At 45.7% G+C, this 20,412-nt stretch overlaps 1 protein-coding gene across 1 annotated transcript in view; it reads right to left on the bottom strand.

The window, feature by feature from the left end:
• The window catches only part of kcna4 (potassium voltage-gated channel, shaker-related subfamily, member 4), a 59,952-nt gene extending 42,448 nt beyond the window's left edge, over positions 1-17,504 (bottom strand). Inside the window, exon 1 of the mRNA XM_030082732.1 lies at positions 14,218-17,504. Within this exon, the coding sequence (XP_029938592.1) occupies positions 15,387-17,501 (2,115 nt within the window). The 5' untranslated portion in view covers positions 17,502-17,504 and the 3' untranslated portion in view covers positions 14,218-15,386. The remainder of the gene's footprint in view (positions 1-14,217) is intronic.
• Between the last annotated feature and the right edge of the window lie 2,908 nt (positions 17,505-20,412).

Raw genomic sequence — 20,412 nt, 5'->3', positions numbered from 1 at the left:
TTTAATAAAAAAGTTTAATTTTCACTGACGTGACCTGTATGTTTGATTTACAGAGGAAAAATAAGAAAAACTGTTATAGTGAAAGCTGTAAAGGAGTTGAAAGGTAAAAATTGCAAATTGATAATTGCTCAGCTTTTTTTTTCTTTTTTTAAAAAAAAAAGCTAAATAAATGAGAGAAACAGCTAAGACTGCCAACAAAATGCAAAACTGCTAAAACAGCTTTAAAAAGGTGAAAAAGTGAAAAAAAAAACTTCTTTAAAAAAAAACAAACATCTACAGTCAGTAAAATCCGCTTTAACAGACAGTAACTAAAACAAATAAATGAAAAGTCGAACAGGTCCAATCAGTATCTGCTGTTTATGAAAAACAAGCCTCCACTGATGCAGATGACGGTTTGGGAAAAGTGCACTTTGGTGGAGAAACGCAGTGAAACATTTGATCAACACAAACAGTGTGAAGAGCAGGAAACTCTTCCCCACAGCCGCACGGAGCTCGTGCAGAGCCCTGAGTTGTTCTCCCTCTTTAAACCGAGGTGCATTTGGTCAACAAAAGCACTTTGTCACACAAGCGGAGCCTAAACGTCCGAAGCCTGTTTGACCTGTGGTCGACTGCATTCGGCCATGTTCCCCTGGGATTCCGTCCAGAAACAGAAAGCTGGATGAATCTCTAAAGAAGATGAATGGGAGTGCAAGAAGAATGGAAACACTGCTGTGGTCGAAAGGAACCCAAACTCTTCAATAACTACGGGGGAGTCGTGTGTGTCAGACAGTAAAACAATAAGCAGCCGGTGAGACGTATGCATATATAAATATATATATTACAGTGGAAGCAGCAGCAAGCGGCGCGGAGCCGGAGTTATTGTGACTCCTGGTTCAGAGACGTGATGCCCTGGGGGGGTGAAAACTCCTCCTGAGTGTCTCTGTTTAAAAGCAGGAAGCTGTGGAAGCAGCAGGTAGGATGGAGAGGTGACGGTGTGTGAATAGATCTGCCCTCTGTAATCTCCTCTGACAGGCTCCCCATTTGTCTGGGACGGTTATGAGCGGAACGCCGCTGATAGGGAACCATCTGCTAACGTGACCTCTGGACGCGTTCCGGACGTCTCCTGTGATTCAAAACCCCGATTTGAGCCTCCCGGCGTGTTTACGGCCGACTCCCGGAGTGTGTTTGTGGCTGTTTATCGCCTTCACCCTCCACTGACTCCGCGGACAGCGGAACGTGAGCGGGCCTTGGGGGGGGGGCGTCCGTCCTCCGCTCACCCGGGGTGGGTGATGGTGGAGCAGCTGCTGCGTTTAATGAAATCTCAGGCTTGTTCCTGTAAGGCTTCAGCAGCGCCGTGGGGCTTCAGAGAGCCGGGCTCGGGGGGGGGGGGGGACAAATCTTTGAAACGCTTACCTTTCCCAGTGCTTCAACAAATCTGTAATCCTCCGCTGGCCCAGATGGGCTGTGAGTGACAGAGAAGTGATTCTGACCAGTCTAACCTGTTCAGCTGCAGAGCTCCACACATTCCTCACATCCTGCATGTGATCCATTATAATGTTTTATATATCAGGACCTCCGGGGACAGAAACCCTCCTTCTGGACCCTGTTCCTCACACACACCCTTCATCTGCGCCGGATTATCCAGTCTGGATTGTGAGAGAGGCGGGTTCCACCTGAACAGGTGAGCAGTTCATCGCTAGAAAAATGGAAAACACTCACGCCTCAACAACAGTGGGAATCTGGCAGCGAAATGCCAATTCAATATACCGAAAGATGACATTCCCCTGAACCAGGTGATGGTGTTGGACTATTCTGTAGTCTGCAGAATTTTATGGTTAAAAAAAAACAACAAAATTTTCAATAATTTAACAGCAATAAAAATAAGTATGAAATAAACTTCAAGAGTTTACCACCTGTAGCATTTGCATGTAAATTAAAGGTCAGTTTGTGCATGCGTGGCCTTACTCACTCAGGTTTAAACAGGATCATATTTTAATTACTACAGATGATTTCTTTTCTTGATTTGGGGTCGTGGTTTGTCATTAAGGAATGACGGTGAGTCTTCAAGCGGGACCAGTTGGGAAACGGTGGGTGTGGAAGATGGATATAAATTAATAATATGGACTATTTATAAGCGAGCGAAGCGACGGCGATAATAAGTGTAAGGCAATAACAGAAGGACACAATAGCGGCGGATTTCTCCGTGGGTGGAGAAACCCGACACGGAGGCATATGTGTAATTAGCAGCGCAATCTACACGTCTAGAGCGGAGCAGCACAATAAAGCCGGGATGCTGTCAGATTAAAGCCGCCGGTTGGGGGGGTGGGGTGGGGGCGAGGTGGGGGCGGGGGCGGGGGCGGGGTGGGGTGGGGGGGCACAGAATCAGGTTCCTACCCTTCAATAGAGGGACGTTATGTAACCGCTGCATGGAAACCACGGGGCTGGTTTAAACTTACACCGGGGCTGTAATCCCCCGGCGGCGCTTCATTACCGGCCGCTGTCAGATGGGGCCTCGGACGCCATGTTTACGCAGAAAAAAGGGCGGCGACACAAGGAACACGACGGCCTGCTGGAGCAAATCAGGTGTGAATGTGGAGCGAATGACTGGCGAGCGACGGGGCGGGTTGTTGAAATGAAGGTTTGGAGCCGTTGTTCTTCTCCTGGCTCTTGGGGTTGGAGGCGGAGCAGCACTGAGGTTGAGTAGCGGCCGGCGCCGGCCGTATTGCTGCAGTGTAAATGTTCCTAATAACGAGGCGGGCAGCTGCTCCACTTCAGCTGAACTCTGACAGCGCCGAGAGCCGGCTGCCAAACAGAAGGGGAAACACAACCCAGTCACTGTGCCAGTCTTAAATTAGGACCTCACAGTGGTGAAGTGGTAAGCCCTCACCTCACAGTCGGGGGATCCCCATCTTCCTCCTCTAACATCCAGATCATAGAGCATCTTCCTCCCACTGACTGATGTAGATTCAGTTAACAGCCAGATTAGAAATCTTTTTTCTGGACAACCAGCCATCCTTTAGCCACACCCCTTCTTCATACAGGCCCACTCAGCACATGGTCTTTATAAGAAATATTTTTAACGCTGATGTAGACAGCAGTTTAGTATTTTTGTGAAAAGAGGAGTTGTTATATTGAAAAATAGTGCAACCCTCCTTTGTTATTGTGTTGATTGACTCACACAGGGTGAAAAAGTTCTGGATCCATCATGTTTCAGAAAAATCACTTTTTCTCAGCCAAAATGGAACAAAAGTCAACATTCTCCCTTGAAAAATATTGTGTAGGAACAGTTTCAAGCATTCAAATTGAGAGAGACCATTACTTTCATATTTTTATAATCAGCAACTGATTTATCTGTGAACTGTAATCACGTACGGACGGTCTCTCAGCCCATCAGCTTTGGTCGGAAGCGGAGGAAAAAGCCCTCCTGATCTGAAACTGATCGGCTGGAAGAAGCTAGATGGAGCAGGTTTGTTTTAAAACTGATCATTAATGCTCACACGATGACAACAGCTGGGGCGGCCCTGTGTATGTTGGCTGCGCAGCCAGCTGTCGGCCCTTTATCAGGCCTGATTAATGCATCGGCGAGACAGATGAACGGGGGACGTTCCAGCCTCATGAAAATTCCTCTCCGTCTCTTACTTGTTTTCCTTTCATGTTGCTTCGGTTACTTCCAAGAAAAAGATTTAATCAGAGGGGCCCGATGGCTCGTCCACCAGCAGATTATTTGCAATAATTGCTCAAAATAGCACATTTAGGATTGTTTCCTCAAGCATGCAGACATTATGATGTTGTTCCAGGCAGCGTAATTTCACTTGATTATTGAGTTTTCCATTGAATTATTAGATTTATGGCATCTACATCTGTGGGAAAACCGTAAGAGCAACAAATACTCCTCAGGATAGCTTCCTGATATTTTTACCATGAGAAGAACATTTCCTCATAAATAATACTGTATATCACATCGTACGCATTCTGGCATATTAAGCCTCTTCCTGTGTGTTTTTGTGCTTTTTACATCTTTTAAAAAAGTGCTAATTATTAGAGTAATGCAAAGCTAACGGCTGTTAACCAGTCTCCTCAAGGGGGCGCAACTAAACTTTTCTTTTTTTCAAATTTCAGAGATTAAATTATGGTTCAAGTGTAGTGAGCGAAACTTTGTCCACAGGCAGAACAGATGCCCTTTAGCCCTTTTACTATCGCAAAACACCAATTTCAACTGTCTTTCAGCTTATTTGAATATTTATGACACTTAAATCATCATTTTCATGCACAATTTATACATGCAAAAATCAGTTAGTTGACCTAAAACTGATAAAACTCTATAAAATGTGATCACTTGTGACTGGATTTGATATCCTCTACATTTGGGGTGCCGAACGCAGCCAAAACCAGCCAGGAAAAGGGTCCAATTAGTTCTGCAGGTTGACTTTGTGAAGTGTAAAAATATCAAAGAACTGCAATTTTCCCATCAAGACGTCTTTTTGAGTGCGTCCACTGAGGATCGCACTCCTTCAATAACAGTGGAAGACATAACCCAACACCAAGACCCAAAACTGAACAGGAAATTGCAACAGAACTCAGAAGAGACATCAGTCGTACCTTGTTAATTTTCTTTTTGCTGTCAAATAACGTTAGAGTTCAACACTCCACCTTCTGTACGGCTTCAATACTGAGATCTGAGAAGCTTCAGCACAGCGGAAAAAATAGGTTGCTCACAAACCATTAAAAATGGGGTGTTTTTAACTGCTTATAATATTTTTCGACTGAAGCTGAGGGAAGATAGGAACTTGGAGTTTTGGAAGAAGAAAAAAGTCTAAATATGAATTACTTCAATGGAAGAGAGTAAAAACACGCTCACTAAAAAAATGCAAGAAGTTAACAAATTTGCTCAATGACCTAATAAGGCCACAAGAAGCATCATTTGAAGTGACAAAATGACAGGTTTCCAAAAGCATTAAACAAAATGTGATATCATGGAGTTGCTTGTGTTCAGTGGTAGAAATGAACAAATATCAAGTTCCTGCAAATAAATCTGAACTTTGCAAAAAAAAGGAAAATATGATACGATGATACAACACACACTAACAAATCTTAAAATAAAATCTGCAATTAAAAGCTATGGGGGGCCAGCTGAGGAAAAGCCTCTGAAGAAAACGACAGCAGCCTCTCTGGTAAACACTGATTTGAACCTCCTTGAAAGAAATACGCTAAAAACTGAATCAATAATGAGCAGAAATCTTTTAAGACATTATAAATCACATTGCTCATTGTAGATTAAACTATTGGCTCCAACTCGTCATATTTTGATCTAGAACACATTCTCAATATTCCATATATATGAAGTGATGCTGACCTTGTGTGTGTATCTGTACTGTAAATCAGGTCCTATTAAGTTTCCTCACTTGGCACTGCTGGGGCCCGATACGAGTGGATCAGTTTTCAGGTGTCTGTGTGTGCAGCAATACCAAGCTGTCGCCCCATTTCATACTCTCAAACCGTGTGCAGATCAATTCCACCGGGCACCGAATACGGTTTCAAACGCTTTTATCACCGTTTCTTTTATTTAGCTTTAAAAGACGTTGCAGCGCAGACGGAGAAAACGTCTTGACTGATCAATGCGACTCTCAAACGTGACAACGTGAAGCAGAAGAACATGCAGGCTCCACCTCCTGTACGCCACACAATAGTGCGTCTGACAGTTATTAATTGCTATCCGAGCTGGAGCAGTGAGACCTTCGGCCGGCCGCGCTCGCCGGGAGAAAGCGTGTTCATCCAGAGAGGAGTTCCACTCCGATCCCCTCAGCAGCGTTGTTTCTTCTCAGTATGTGCGAAACATCAGAGAAGTGTTGTTTGCTGTCTTTTGTTTCTGCAAAACACCAAACGCTGCAGCGTGACGGCATTTTGAATGAGACCACAGTCTGAAGACTTCAGGTCAGTTTGTTTCATGTTGGAGGTTAAAACATGGAAGTTATCAGTGCCAAAAATCCTGATCTACCTCAACAGAAAACACAGAATTTCTCTGCACTGTTTTCTTTTTTTTTTCCTGCAACAGCTGCAAACATCTCACGACAACTTTTTTTTGTTTTTTTCCATGACTTGCGCTTTTAAAACAAAGTCCGTTTTTTTTTGGGTGCAGGAACTTACTTGACTCATCACATTGCATCTTGACTAGAATGATTACAACTCCAAATTCATTACATGATCAAATAGCAGCGTTCAAAACTCTGCATCCCCAACAATGCGTTTTTGCCTTTGAAAAAAGGAATAAAAGTTTTAATCACTTCGGATATTCACAATTAGTGTTGAAGGCCTCTTCTTGTGTGTTCTGTTCTGCTCCGGTGCCAAATTGAAAATACACTCAGAAAGCTTAAGCGTGCTTTGAATTATTAAGAGATCCAGCTGATTTCCACACATTTCCAGAGCCGAATATGAAATATAGGATGTCATTAAAATTCATGCTTTAATGGAGGAACCAATTTCTAAGTGGGCTGCATGGTGGTTAATGGTACAAACACTGATCCCTGTAACCCTGCTCTGCGATCCAGGTCAGCTGGGGTCGGGAGAAAATTGATATTTATTCATGTATCGTGTGCTGCATGTACGGCCCAGCTGATATCACTGAATGTGTGACGGTGACCAGGAGTCGGGGGTAAGTTTTCTTTAAAACCTCGTAATACCACATTAAAGCAAACAGTATTCTTACTTATTTTTCATGCCGTGTAATGAGCTGAAGCCTCAGCATGTGATGAACCGATACAAGTACAAACCGTGAGCTGCTGGATGGAGACCAAGTACCGATACAAGAACTATCCATCCATTTTCTTTGCCGCTTCTCCCTTTCAGGGTCGCGGGTGGCTGGAGCCGATCCCAGCTACAGACAGTTCGCCAGTCTGTCGCAGGGCTGACATAGACAGACAGACAACCATGCACACTCACACCTAGGGGCAATTTAGAGTGATCAATTAACCTGACATGCATGTTTTTGGACCGTGGGAGGAAGCCGGAGTACCCGGAGGGAACCCACACACACACACGGGGAGAACATGCAAACTCCACACAGAAAGGCCCCGAGCCCCGGCCGGTATTGGAACCCAGGACCTTCTTGCTGTGAAGCAAGAGCGCTAACCACTGCGCCACTGTGCAGCCCAAGAACTAAATGTCATTAAAGCGAATTAACCTCTAAACCGCTGGCGTCGCTCGTCCTCTTTTGCTAACGTGTTGATTAGTAGTATCTGACCCGACACTGCTGTCAGTGCTTCCCTAATCCGAACCAATAATCTCACAAGTTCCTCAAGCCTGAACTACATCACCACAGTGAACATATTGATGATTTAAATTTGAGAACGAATCGTTAAACAGGTAGTATTGATCTGTGCTTCTCGTCTCCAACACAGAGACTGAGAAATGAACCTGACTCATCACTTCCTGATGAAAAGCCACATGTGCACAGGGAGAACATGTAGACTTCAAACAAGGAACATTTTGATGAGGAGGGAGCCTCATCCACTGCTCCACCATGCCTCTCATTGGAGATGAGGCCTAACGATGCTGTTAAAAGTTGTTTATTTTGATCTGACTGAGGAGTTTCTGGTCTTGATGAGGTTAAGTGATCGACATAGTCTGGAATTACAATCTCCTCAAGGACCATATACTTCAATCACAGTCTTTCTTAACAGAAGCTTTTATGATCTTTGTGAAAGCAGAATGTATTAAAAGGTCATTGTGTTCGGCTTCAACGCCCTCAGAACTGAAAACTGATGATCTGTCAGTTCCCTCGACGACTGACTGAATATGCTCAATCTTCCTGTCACAGCCTGCCATTCAGCGGCGCCTTCCCTGCTGCTCCCTCAGTGCATTCTGGGACGGACTGCAGCCCGCCTTCTCTCCTGGTGACCCTGAGCGGGCCCGAGCGGACCCAGAAGATGGATGGACGGATGTCTGGGCTGCAGGTAGGAGCCGCTCTGCGACCAGCGCTACGAGCCATTTGTCAGCAGGGCCGGCCGTGACTCTGACCTGTGGCTGTCGGCAAAATCCGGATTCAACCCTCCAACTCACACACAAAGTCTGTTCTGCAAGGTGTGAAGGAGCGAAATTCACTGAGACATCAGAGAAAGCAGATGTCGGTAGCTACAAATAGTCTTGTTGTGCTTCAGATCCAGATGGTTTCAAACAGATTCAACACATTTTCATGAACATAATCGCAACATGGAAGACAAGTGTTTGCATGTTCTGCTTGTGCAGGTTTCCACTCTCAATCCAAAGACATGCATATCAGTTTTTGTGTGTGTGTGTGTGTGTGTGTGTGTGTGTGTGTGTGTGTGTGTGTGTGTGTGTGTGTGTGTGTGTTATTGCTCAGCCTCGACCAGCGCAGGGTGCCCCGCTGCCTTCGCCCAGAGCCAGCTGGGATCAGTTCCGACGACCGAGGTTTGGATCGGCGGTGCCGTTGGATGAAAACTAAAGGAACATTTTGCTCTTTGATGCCGATTCTCACCGCCGAGCGGGATCCCTGCTCCAGCAGAGCTTCACACTGAGGTCAACTTCGCCAGTTTTATATCTAAACTTGAGATTTTGTTCTGGTTAAAGTTTCATCCCTCCTGTGAGTAAACGCTCTTCAAGCGGTGGAAATTACTCTATTTTCCTCTGAGTTTGCTGGGATTGACTCCAGCCCCCTTCTACATCGATAGGCCAGTTTGACAGCAGCAAGGTAGCTGGCTTTCAAGGTGTCACCCAAGGTTTCATATGCTTAAGGCCTTGGCTTTTCAAAACTAGAAGCGGGATGAAGGCTAAAGGCTGAAATGTCTCTGCTAAAATGCTTTGAGATGATTTGATGTGTTTTGTCCAGTCTTCTGGCCAAGTGTTTTTAATCCTATTAAATGATCAAAACGCAGAGACTCCATTGATCTTTGTTGAGTAATGTCTTTTAGATGGTCTTCATGATGTGATTAGCTCATAAATCCTTCGATTAACCCCGACACCTCCACCATCGATCACACTAATACCAGGTCACCAATCTATTAGATACACATACCGTCAGTCTGTAGCACTCTGCTGAACACGCCGCTCACTGGCAAATGTTTACCGCTCCCCCTTCGGCCGGGCTCCACAAACAATGGTGAATCACAGCCTTTCAGTCGTGGAGTGAAATGAAGCGGCCACAAGTGGGCTTCTGTCCAGCCGCTCCAAATCATTTTGCCCGCATCAGCTACTTTGCTTTATTGCAAATTTCTGTAGTACTATGCAACTCTGAGAGACCGATGCTGAAGATGACACCTTGGCAATCGTTTCCGTTGTTACTTGAGCTTAATGCCGTGCGTTACACAGCATGAACAGTATAGACATCTAAAAACCGAAGAAATATATGTTTGGATCGCTGGGTCCTTTCTCTTTTAAAAGGTCTCAGTTTTGAAAGAAAAATGAATTTGTGGGATGAGCAGCAGAGCTGAGTGTGTGGATGGCATTAAAAAACAAAATGAAGTGAGGAGACATGTTTAGGAATGTCTGAGGACCGCAGAAAGGAGGGCCAAAAAAGAAGACAACAAAAAAAACCAACTGAACTGCAATACATCATGTTTCCTTGCAACTTTGTCAAGTTGCCACGTTCGGACAAAATTGCGAAGTTGCGCAGAATTCACAGAGGTCGGTTGAATTTATATTAACTGTTGAAACTGCAGCATTGCAACTTCCTGGAGGGACTGATTGAGGCTCCGCATGTCAGCATAGTTAGCCAGTCTGTTTGAGCCTCTCTGTAAAAGATTATGTTGACAACAAAACATAATCAACTTTCTTATTTCAGCATTAAATCATATCTGGCGGCTGCAGGCCAGAGCTGGAAAGCACGGTCTGCAGGGACATGGCACCGGAGCGTTTTCAAAAAGTTGCGTTGTCCCCCGCTTTCACGCAGACGGAGTCGGAGGGATTTCAAAAAGTTCCATCTTGAGAGCCATTTTCAGAAAGCTCAGTTTTCCGTGTCCCCGAACACCGTCGTCGTGTAAACCGAACTCCAATGAAAGTTTGGGGTTTTCACTTGAAAACAGCCTTAAAGGCCCGTTTATCTCAAATGATGCTAAATCTTAACATCATCACGTGACACGAGTATAACTCAGAACTCAGAACTAAGTGAAACCTTCCATTCATCTTTTAATCAAACGACAGGTTCCAACACCTGGACAGGTGAGCAGTCCAACACGGGACAGACAGAGTCCACCACACTAACAGTCACCTAATCACCAACCTGGAGAAAGAACCATGACACACAGGGAGAACATGCAAACACAAGCTGGGATGTCTTCGCTGTGAAGACAGACCGCTAACCACAGATGAGATCAATCGAGCTGAACAGAATTCTGATCACCTGCGGCTGCCGGGACTGTTACACAAGTTCATCTAACACTGACTGCAGCACGCCGGCTTTCCTCCCACCTCCTCTTCTTCATGTCCTCTGACAGCCGTGGAATACCTTCTGAGGAATAACCATAAATAACTGCGGCTTTGTCACATGGCCCGGCCGTATGGTTTAAATTTGCACTACAAAGACGCGCACGTGACGACGGGACCGCCGCTCTGGATGTTCGGGGAGGTTTTGCACAAGTCGACTCAGCCTGAGAATAAGCCTGACCCACACACTTTCTGCTTAAAAAAAAAAAAAAAAAATGTTTTGGATTGCGCCTCTTGACATAAGCCACATTATGTAAGCGCTAAGTGTGAGGTATGGAGAGGAGCTGGCGCCGTGCCACTATGGTGTGTGTGTGTGTGTGTGTGTGTGCGTGTGTTTGGTCGTGGGTGCAGGTGTTGAAAATATCTGGTATGAATAGGTCCTCTGAGAGGATCAACACACAGTCCTGTTCTGCTGATGCAGTGAGAGACGGTGGGTGAGCGAACGCTCCTGTTGACATGCGGAGTTTCTGCGGTTCTTTTTCTTTAATGTCATTTCCTGAAATCAGTTTACACTATCTGATATCCCGGTATTCTTTCTGAGTTGATTATTTACAGCTCAGCATTGCTCACAGTTTCAAACGTTCAAACCTACGAAATTAACAATTTCCCATCGAGTGACGATACGGAGCGTTGAAAACAAGAACAACCAGAGTCAAGAAGTTTCTACCCAACAGTAATCACCACACTCAACTCAGAAAGACACATTCATATGTTTCTATAAGAGATCAGTGCAATCAGCATGAAGCATGCTTGACTGTCTGCTTGTGTTCTCCAACTTTTTAGTGTTTTTAGAGCTTCTTATGCATCATGCACGCATCAGATGACTCTTGTCAATCATCAATACAATGACAATAAAGACATTTCTCTATCTATCTTAGGTACTTTAATGGTCTCTCTCTCTCTCTCTTTCCTTTTAAGATCTCTGACAGTGGATCTGGGAGTTCGTGGTTTCAGCCACTTGCTACCTTCTTAATTTCTTATAAGAACAAATGATCATCAAAATGAGTTGTTTCCTCCATTTTTTTTTTCCGACACCGGACACAGCTTTTATGCTCATGTTCTTAGGAGAACCACAGTTTTTCAATGTTAGACAGAGTAAAAAAATATCCTTGCATCTCATTTGTACTAAAATAGAGCCTCCGCAGGGTATTTCCACTTTACATACACTTTTCTGATGTGTGTTCATCGCTTATTAAACAGGTTTAACAGGAAGGACAAACAAATTTACTGCAATTAGGAAGTAATTTGGGAGCATTTTGAGTGCAATCAGACTATTTGAATTCTTTGATTGCACACATAATTGGACACAATTTGCAAGATTGAATTAAACTAATTTTACAATTCTGCATCCAGAAATGTAAATTAATATCCAAACCTTTGAGGGGAAAATGTGTTCTGACATGTTTTAACAATATAATATCCTCTATGTACCGAATCGTTTGTCAGAGAAATGTGTCTAGAATGTTGATTATTTATGTATTTAAACTGAATCAAATATCGGCTTCAGTCAATGTTGATTGAAAAGTAGCTAATAAAGTAAACTGTACATTGACATTCTGTGCACATTAAAAACACAAAAACAAGCATGTATTTGGAAATGAGTACAATTTAAGTAACTGAGTACTTTAACTTAACTTAATGCAAATGTTCAGTAATCTTACTGTACGCTTCAGTTTTTAAATCTCTTTGAAAATCTGTGTCACCTTTGGGAACAAAACAGCAGAAAGCTCCATAACTTTGCATTTCTCTGTTTTATCTTTTCAAATGAAACGGATCTTAAGTAGGTAAAAAAATCAAATTTAAATATATAAACATAACACAACATGTTTCTGAATATAAATCTCAGTTCCTTGAAAATAACTTCCTATTCAAGAGAAGTGAAGTAGTGAATTATAAATACTGAAATGATGAATAATGGAGTATTTTCAACTGGCTTTTGTAGTATTTGATTTGAAAATGTAATTTTATTTCAATGTAACTATCATTTTACTCGATCTGATTGGATAGTTCTTAATGTTTTTTTTCTTTGTAAAATAATGTGAACAGCCTTTTGTCTTATAAACAAATTTGCCTTTTCCTTCTGAAAAGTCTTTCTTTCTGCTGTGTCATGGTTCATGTTTAGCTTCTTTTGTTATTTTGAGCCTCCGGCTCCGTGATTTCCCCTCCTTGTGTCTGTATCCTGTCCTCCTCCCTGATGTGTTTCACCTGTGTCGGCTGTGCGATCATCTGGTGGTTCTGCTTTTTTGGTTCATCTGTGTTTCTGTGTGGGCAGTTCTCTGGTGTCTCTGCTCTCCTCTGGTTTAGGAATTATCTTGCGTGATCTCGAGCACTTTGTCATTTTGGTCATTTGGGTTTTCGGTTATTGGGATTGTAATAGAGATGAGCTCCTGTTCCACCTATGGCGGCGTCTGAGTTCTCTTCTGAGCTAAACGCCACATCCTGAACAAGTCCTCAACATGAATTAAAGATGAAACTTTCAGATCTGCATTGTTCACCAACTAAGTTTACTGTCTTAACAAATAACTTTTTTTTAACCTGCACCAAGCTACAAAACAAATATGGCATTATGTATTTCAATATTTGTCTGAGGAACCTGCTTTGAAGGTAAACATTTCATGGTGAGTGAAATGTTGCCACTGACAGTCCAAACACTCCTGTTCAAGCATTTACATCTTCACAGGAAGACAGAAACCGATCAAACTGTGCTAACTTCACGATCACATCCAGGACACTGCTCACTGATCTGACAGCTTACACTTCAGTGTTCCACGGCTGACTTGTGTAAAGTGTCACATTTGACTGTGATTTGCTTTCAAAGTAAATTAATGAAGCTGAATCCTGCTCTCGCATACGTCTTCAACTGAGACTGAGCGTGAGCCGGCAGTGAAACTTTCCTCCTACAGCAGATGGTTGCAAAAACATTCTTCTGGTGCCAAACTCTGCGTGCACGCACACGCACACACACACACACACACACACACACACGTCATTCTGCACAGTCAAACAGTAGAGTGAGGTTATAAAAAGCAGTAGAGGAGGAGGGGGAGGGAGGTGGGGGGAGGGGGGGTTAGCAGTTTGTCATCTGGAAAACAGCATGTTTACAGTCAGGATGTAGAAATGTTAATGCGGTGGCTTTTTCTGGATTCCTCTGTCAATATTTGCTCATGTTACACCTGAGGAAAGATCACAAAACAGCAAGGAAGAGTCTGGAGAACAGTGAAGAGTGCTTCCATGGAAAAGCTGTTAAAACCCACTCACCCACTCAAATCTAAACCAATGGGAAATATGACAGAGCTGGAGTAAATACTGACTGTTCCACGGCTTCATCTTAAGTAATGAGCCACAGAACCCTTTAAGGCAAATCTTCATCAAGGCTTGACATCAGTTCACCGCGTGCTGACCTCATGTCACCTCAGATGAGATAATTGCGGCCATTATAAATAAATCCGCTCGTAATATCTGTGGATTTAAGAGCTGAGTGCTTCAGTGTTTTAGCGGAGAAACACGAACTGACCACAGGGTGGCTGGAATGTGCGTCACTATTCGACCAGCGTCCGTTTCCAGAGTTTTACGCGCATTTTACGCACGCGTCTTCGTGCGTCATTCTCTGGTTTGCCACAGTTGAGTGTTTAAAAAAAAATCTATCTTGGCCTTGATATGCTGAGAAAAGCAATGGGAGAGAGTTTCAGGTGTGCCTTCCTGTTTTTAATGATTTTTTTTTCTGGTTTCGTGTGAATTGTTGTAATCATCACAGAGCTGAAATCATACACACACACGCGCGCGCGCGAGCTGCGGGTTACATACCTTGGAAGACATCCACATCCCGACGATCCTCTGAGCTCCGAGATAATTATAGTCCTCTTGAGAAGAAAAAAAATATATATTTTGTGCACCAAGTCCAGCGGACAGGAGAGAAAATTGCTCACAAACTCCTCTCCGATGAGTTTCCACGACTGAGTCATTTTTGCTATAACTTTCCATCTGCGTCCGTGTAAAGGGATATTGTCATTTTGAGGTGTTTTTTTTTCTTTGTTTGTTTGTTTTTTAAAGAAACTGGGGGGAGGGGGAAACTCCTGTCGCCAAGATCCAAAATGTCCATACAAAACCTGGGGCGAGTCATTTCTCCAGCCATTTCAGACTCCTGTGCTTTAGCTCTCATAGTGGGTCAACGACACGAGGCTTTTTCTGTGTAGATGACATGAAAATAACTATAGCCCTGGTTTATTGGATGCCTGTTTAAATGCTATGTCTTAACAATGCGCTTCTTCTCAATGTTATGTGTTGGAACAGCCACAAAAGTCTTTTGTCTGTCTCCGACCTATTTTTTTTTTTTATTTATTAGAGTCCAATTTCAACTGGCAGCTTATAAAAGGGTTATTAATATTCTTAGTTTGCTCTCGTGGAGGGAGTTACTCAAACATTCTTCAGCTAAGTGGTCAGAGGATGACTAAATTATTGCCATTTGCATGGCCTACAGTTTCTGTCTCTAAACATAAATCTGCCTTCTACATTAGTGCAAACAAATTGTTTAAACTTTATTGCATAACAGCAAAACACGACCCTCCCGTTACCTTTCCGTTATTGACAGATGAAACTCATAAAGTGCGAATGCATAGCCTGTCTTCTCTCGATTCTGATGATTTTGATGTCGGATTTTGGAAGCCCGCACAGGTTGGATGAAATAACCAATCAACCTATAGGGAAAATACTTGGTCATACTTGCTCCTGGAGGTTTTTTTTTATGGGGCAGAAGAAGATCTGTCGTTTTGAGATGATGAGAATGAAACATCTTAACCCGCCAATAAGTGATCTGTCGGTGTGTGCGTGTGCTGTGTGGTTTCTGAGGCGTGCGTAAAAGTTGATCGAGGGAGGGAGGGAGGGAGGGGGACACCTGCTGCAGGGCAGAAAGTCTCTTGATAGGGTGTCTAGAAAACAAAAAAATAAAATAAAATAAAATAAATCTCTACTTGTAATCACACGTCAGTCTGAATAGATTTTGAGTTAGTACTGTTTTTTCTGCTGATGTCTGTGCCGTTGCCTTTACTCGGGCTCTTGTCCAGCCCGCACAGCGACTCCGTCACCCCTTCCTCCATCTCCATGTACTCCGCTTTGTCGCCCAGTGAGGAGCCCGAGGGCGAGCCTTTGAATTTCCTTAGAAAGTCCGGGAAGTAGGGGCACCCCGGGGGCATGCTCTCCACCACCGGCGTCTGGTCCTCGTTGTCGGTCTCCCTGTGGTAAAAGTAGTTGAAGTTGGACACGATGACCGGCACCGGGAGCGCGATGGTCAGCACGCCCGCGATCGCGCACAGAGAGCCCACGATCTTCCCCCCGACGGTGATGGGCTTCATGTCGCCGTAGCCCACCGTGGTCATGGTCACCACGGCCCACCAGAAGGCGTCGGGGATGCTCGTGAACTGCGAGGTGGGCTCGTCCGCCTCCGCGAAGTACACGGCGCTGGAGAAGAGGATGACGCCGATGACCAGGAAGAAGATGAGGAGGGCCAGCTCCCGCATGCTGGCCCGCAGGGTGTGACCCAGGATCTGCAGCCCCTTGGAGTGCCGGGACAGCTTGAAGATGCGGAACACCCGCACGAGACGGATTATTCTCAGGATGGCGAAGCTCATCGCCTGCTGCCCGTTGCCCTGGTGCTGCGCCAAGTCCGTGCCGAGAGTTATGAAATAAGGCAAAATGGATACAATGTCTATCGAGTTCATAATGTTTTTAAAGAACGCGGTCTTGCTGGGACTCGCGAAGAAGCGGACTATAATCTCAAAGGAGAACCAGATGATGCAGACCGTCTCCACGATGAAGAAGGGGTCGTTGAAGGGGGTGAAGCCGTGGTCGGGCTGCGTGGAGTTGTGTCGTGGCTGCAGATACTCCTTTTCATCCCTGAACTCCGGCAGCGTCTCCAGGCAGAAGATGACTATGGAAATGACGATGACCAGGACGGAGACCACCGCGATGCCCCGCGCGGGACTCGAGCTCTCCGGGTACTCGAAGAGGAGCCAGATCTGACGCTTGAACTCGTCCTCCGGCAGCGGCTTCTCCTCCTCCTTCACGAAGCCCTCATCCTCCCGAAACTTCAGGATCGCCTCCTCCCCGAGTTCGTAAAACTTCACCTCCTCGGAGAAGATGTCGAACGGGACGTTGACGGGTCTTTTCAAGCGGCCCCCCGACTGGTAATAATACAGAATGGCGTCGAAGCTCGGTCGGTTCCTGTCGAAGAAGTATTCGTTCCTCAGCGGGTCGAAGTACCTGATTCTCTTGTCGGGGTCTCCCAGCAGGGTGTCCGGGAACTGAGTGAGAGTCTTGAGCTGAGTTTCAAACTTCAGACCCGACACGTTGATGACCACGCGCTCGCAGCAGCCGCACTCGCTGTACACGTTCTCGTAGCCGGACTGCGGCCGCCGGTCCGTCAGCGACACGGTCTCCTCCTCATCATCCATGTTGCACAGAAAACTGGACCTCTTGCTCCCGCGGCCCTCCTCCTCCTCGCCCCCCTCCTCCTCGCCCTCCTCCTCCTCCCCCTCCTCCTCCTCGATCATGATGTCCTCCTCGGATCCGAGCAGCGCCAGCTCCGAATGGCGCAGGTCCCCGCCGAGACTCGACCGGTTGCGTCTCCAGCGCCCGACGCCGCGCTGCTTCCTCCGCTCTCTGAGACCTCTCTGCTGCTGCTGCTGCTGCTGCTGCTGGTCAGGATCCTGCGAGGAGGAGGAGGAGGTGAAGGAGGAGGAGGAGGGGCGCGAGGCGGTACCGCCGCCGCTGCCGCCGCCGCCGCCGCCGCTGCTGATGTTCGCGTTCGCGGAGGAGGCGGCGCGACACTGATGCTGGCGGTTGTTAAGGAGATGAGCGCTGGAGGAGGTGGAGGACCCCCCTCCACCTCCTCCTCCACCCCCACCTCCTCCTCCTCCTCCCGGTCCTCCCTCCGCTCCCGGTCCTCCCTCAGCAGCCGCCGCCGCGGCCGCCGCTCTGGACTGGGCAGCCTGGCGCTCCCTCTCCCGCTCCCGCTCGCGCGCCCGAGCCTGGGCATACCCGTACGGCAGGTGACTGTTGCACCCGCCGTCCGCGCCCACCATGGCAAACTCCATCTTCTTTTTTCTTCTTCTTCTTTTAAGTCCGCGTGAACGCTACAGTCACCGCCTCACGGCGATCTGGACGCAAACCCGAGGATAAAAGTTGCAGCTCCGTGCGCGCACAGCGACAAAATGAGGCATCAATCGTTCCGGACCAATCAGCTGCGAATACCAGAAAGTCAGAAGAAGGAACACACCTCAGTCAGGTCCATGTTGCGCGCAGGCAGTCCATGGTGCTACTTTACATGATAATAATAATAATAATCAGGACTCGCTTGTCTTCGCCGTTTTAGCGCAGCCCCTCAGTTTTTATGACATCATTACCATAACCCAAAAAATAAAAATAAAATTAAAAAAAATAAAAGAATCCAGCAGGGCCGGTGGCATCGCCTGTTACGCAGACGCTCTGAAACTTGCAGCGCCTCTGATTTTTGCTCGGCATTTATAAATCACCAAGTCAACAAGCAAAACAGTCTCTCCTCGGTTTTCCTCCGGTGCCCATCAGGTGGTTAATTTCCCAGCGATCGCGGCTTCAGCACGAATCCCTCTTTAGATCCGCTCGTGGATGCCATTTTATGTGATGAGCAGAAGAAAGAAAAGACAATAAAAACGACGGTAATAATCGTGGCTCTTCGCTGGTGTGTTCTGGAAGCTCCGCTGAATCTGGATGACTTTGTTTCCTCTGACGCGCTTCTGGAGAAAAACGAGAAGACAGACAGAGAAAGCAGCAGTTGGTTCAGGCAGGAGGAAACAGAGACCTGTGCTCGTGTGGATTACGCATCTTTTTGCAATACGAGGCTATAAACTTGGCTCCATTGTCATCGTGAATCTTATCATCCAAGACGTCTGGCTTGAAAGCAGATATTACGCACGAAATTTCCCCTCGTGAAAGTAAAGCCTCCCGTCATGCTCACATCCATACTCACATCTGAAAAAGGGGCCAAACGAAATCGCCTCAGTCCCCCCGTTTACAAACAAATCTGTTGGATGAGGAGGAGGAAGAGGAGGAGGAATAGGAGGAGGAGGATAGGTGAGGATGCAGCGCTTCGCTTTTTTTCTTTTTCTCAGATTCCAGTCTTGATTTTCGGGGGCTCATATCACAAATCCCTCTCGCCGTATCCAACCAGCGTCCGTATCCGCGTCCACAGCACACATCCGCGCTTCTGACGCACTCCGAAGAGGACACTTTCTCTTTTTTCTTCTTTCTTTTTTTGGGGGGCTGCGTCTCGACGTCGTTTCGCCTCAATTCAACAGGATCCTATCGCCACTTGTGCCCCCGTTTCTGCTGCACCGCGCCCGGCGTGGCGGCGGCGGAGATCATCAGAGAGGAGAGGATGAAGAGGAGGAAGCAGGTGTGCATCAATGACAGCTCCGCACCGTCACGGCCAAAAACGCAGGAGGGAGGGTAAAAGTTTACCCCCGCACAGGCGCGAGGAAGCGGCTCCATGGCTGGAGCGTGAGCATCGCACATCTGTCCGTCTGCCGCTGGAGCCCTACCTATACTCCCGAATCCCTCCTAGTGTGTGTGTGTGTGTGTGTGTGTGTGTGTGTGTGTGTGTGTGTGTGTGTGTGTGTGTGTGTGTGTGTGTGTTGATGATGGAGAGTCTTGGCGGCGAGAAAGTCGTCCATGTGCCGCAGCAGCGCGCGCAGGCGGTGCTCGGTCCTCCCCCAGTGGATGCAGCCGGTCACTGCGCAGCGCGTGCTGCAGCCTCCTCGTGCCCTTCACTGTCACTGCTGGACCGCCATCCTCCTCCTTCCCATACACACACGCGCGCGCGCGCGCGCGCGCGCCAGAAAGTAACGTGTTACTCGAGTAACGTGGCTACTCCAGTCTTCCACTATGGAGGAGATGCAGTTTCATCACCTTTCCCCCACAAACAGGCTCAAACTGGTCTGTTTAGTTGATCTTTTTTCATTCATTAAAAAAAAATCAATAAAAGATAAACATTTTCAAAATCCTGAATGAAAGAAAGAAGAATAAACTCACATGATCTGCCAGTTCATCTCAGTTATTTCCAATAATCGTTAAAAACAAACGACAGTCTTCTTACTAAAAGCATTATTTTCTAACCACACTTTGGTTCTCCTACATCAAACCTTTGTATTTTAATATTAGCCTGTTTTTTTAATCAATTTTTAAAATCTTGCATGTGATTAAGATTCTTTTGATACCTTGTTCCATTAATTGAACACTTTCAGAGAAATGCAACATTCCCCTCATGTTAATCTGGTCACTTACCTGTCTGTTCTTGTCTTTGTGTTTTACAGTGTGGAAGCTGCTGAATATCTGAACCCTCAGATCCCGGCTGAGAAAATGTCCTATCGTCCTCATAGTCCACGTCGCTGTCACAGATTTTCTGATTTTGAGCAACAAGTGTAGTGTTGCATGTCTCGTCACCGAAAAACCAAGAACTTCACTCAGTGTGTGAATCTCAAAGAAAGAAAGAGAAAATTCAATACAACATTTTGACTGAAGTTCAAATTCAGATGCAGATTAAAGATGATGTGTTTTTGTTGATTGGAGCTTTGTTCCAGTCATCCTGCTTCCAGGATGTGAACGGCTCTGGTCATGTGACACTGTGTGTTTTTCCACTGTATTCCTGTAGGAATTCCAGAAAATGCATTGAAAATTGGCTTTGAGACTCAAAACCAAAGATAAGTGTTGCAATAGATTAGGATGAAACGAGTTAAAATCTTCTGAATTCTTCTTAAATGACTCGTTGTTTCTGGTATAATTCAATTAAAGTCATCATGGAATTATGTTTTTATAAATATTTGAAGCTGCACATCTCCGGCATGCACAGGAAGAACATGCAGACTCCACATGGACAGGCCCGGCTGGTATTTGAACATTTATACTCAATATCTCTGAACGTATTGATCAAGAAATACAGTAAAAACCAGTATTTTCCATTTCCCTGCATTG

This window comes from Salarias fasciatus, chromosome 1 (assembly GCF_902148845.1).
Source record: "Salarias fasciatus chromosome 1, fSalaFa1.1, whole genome shotgun sequence".
NCBI classification, from domain to species: Eukaryota; Metazoa; Chordata; class Actinopteri; order Blenniiformes; family Blenniidae; genus Salarias; species Salarias fasciatus.
This window is presented reverse-complemented; position numbering and strand designations above follow the sequence as displayed.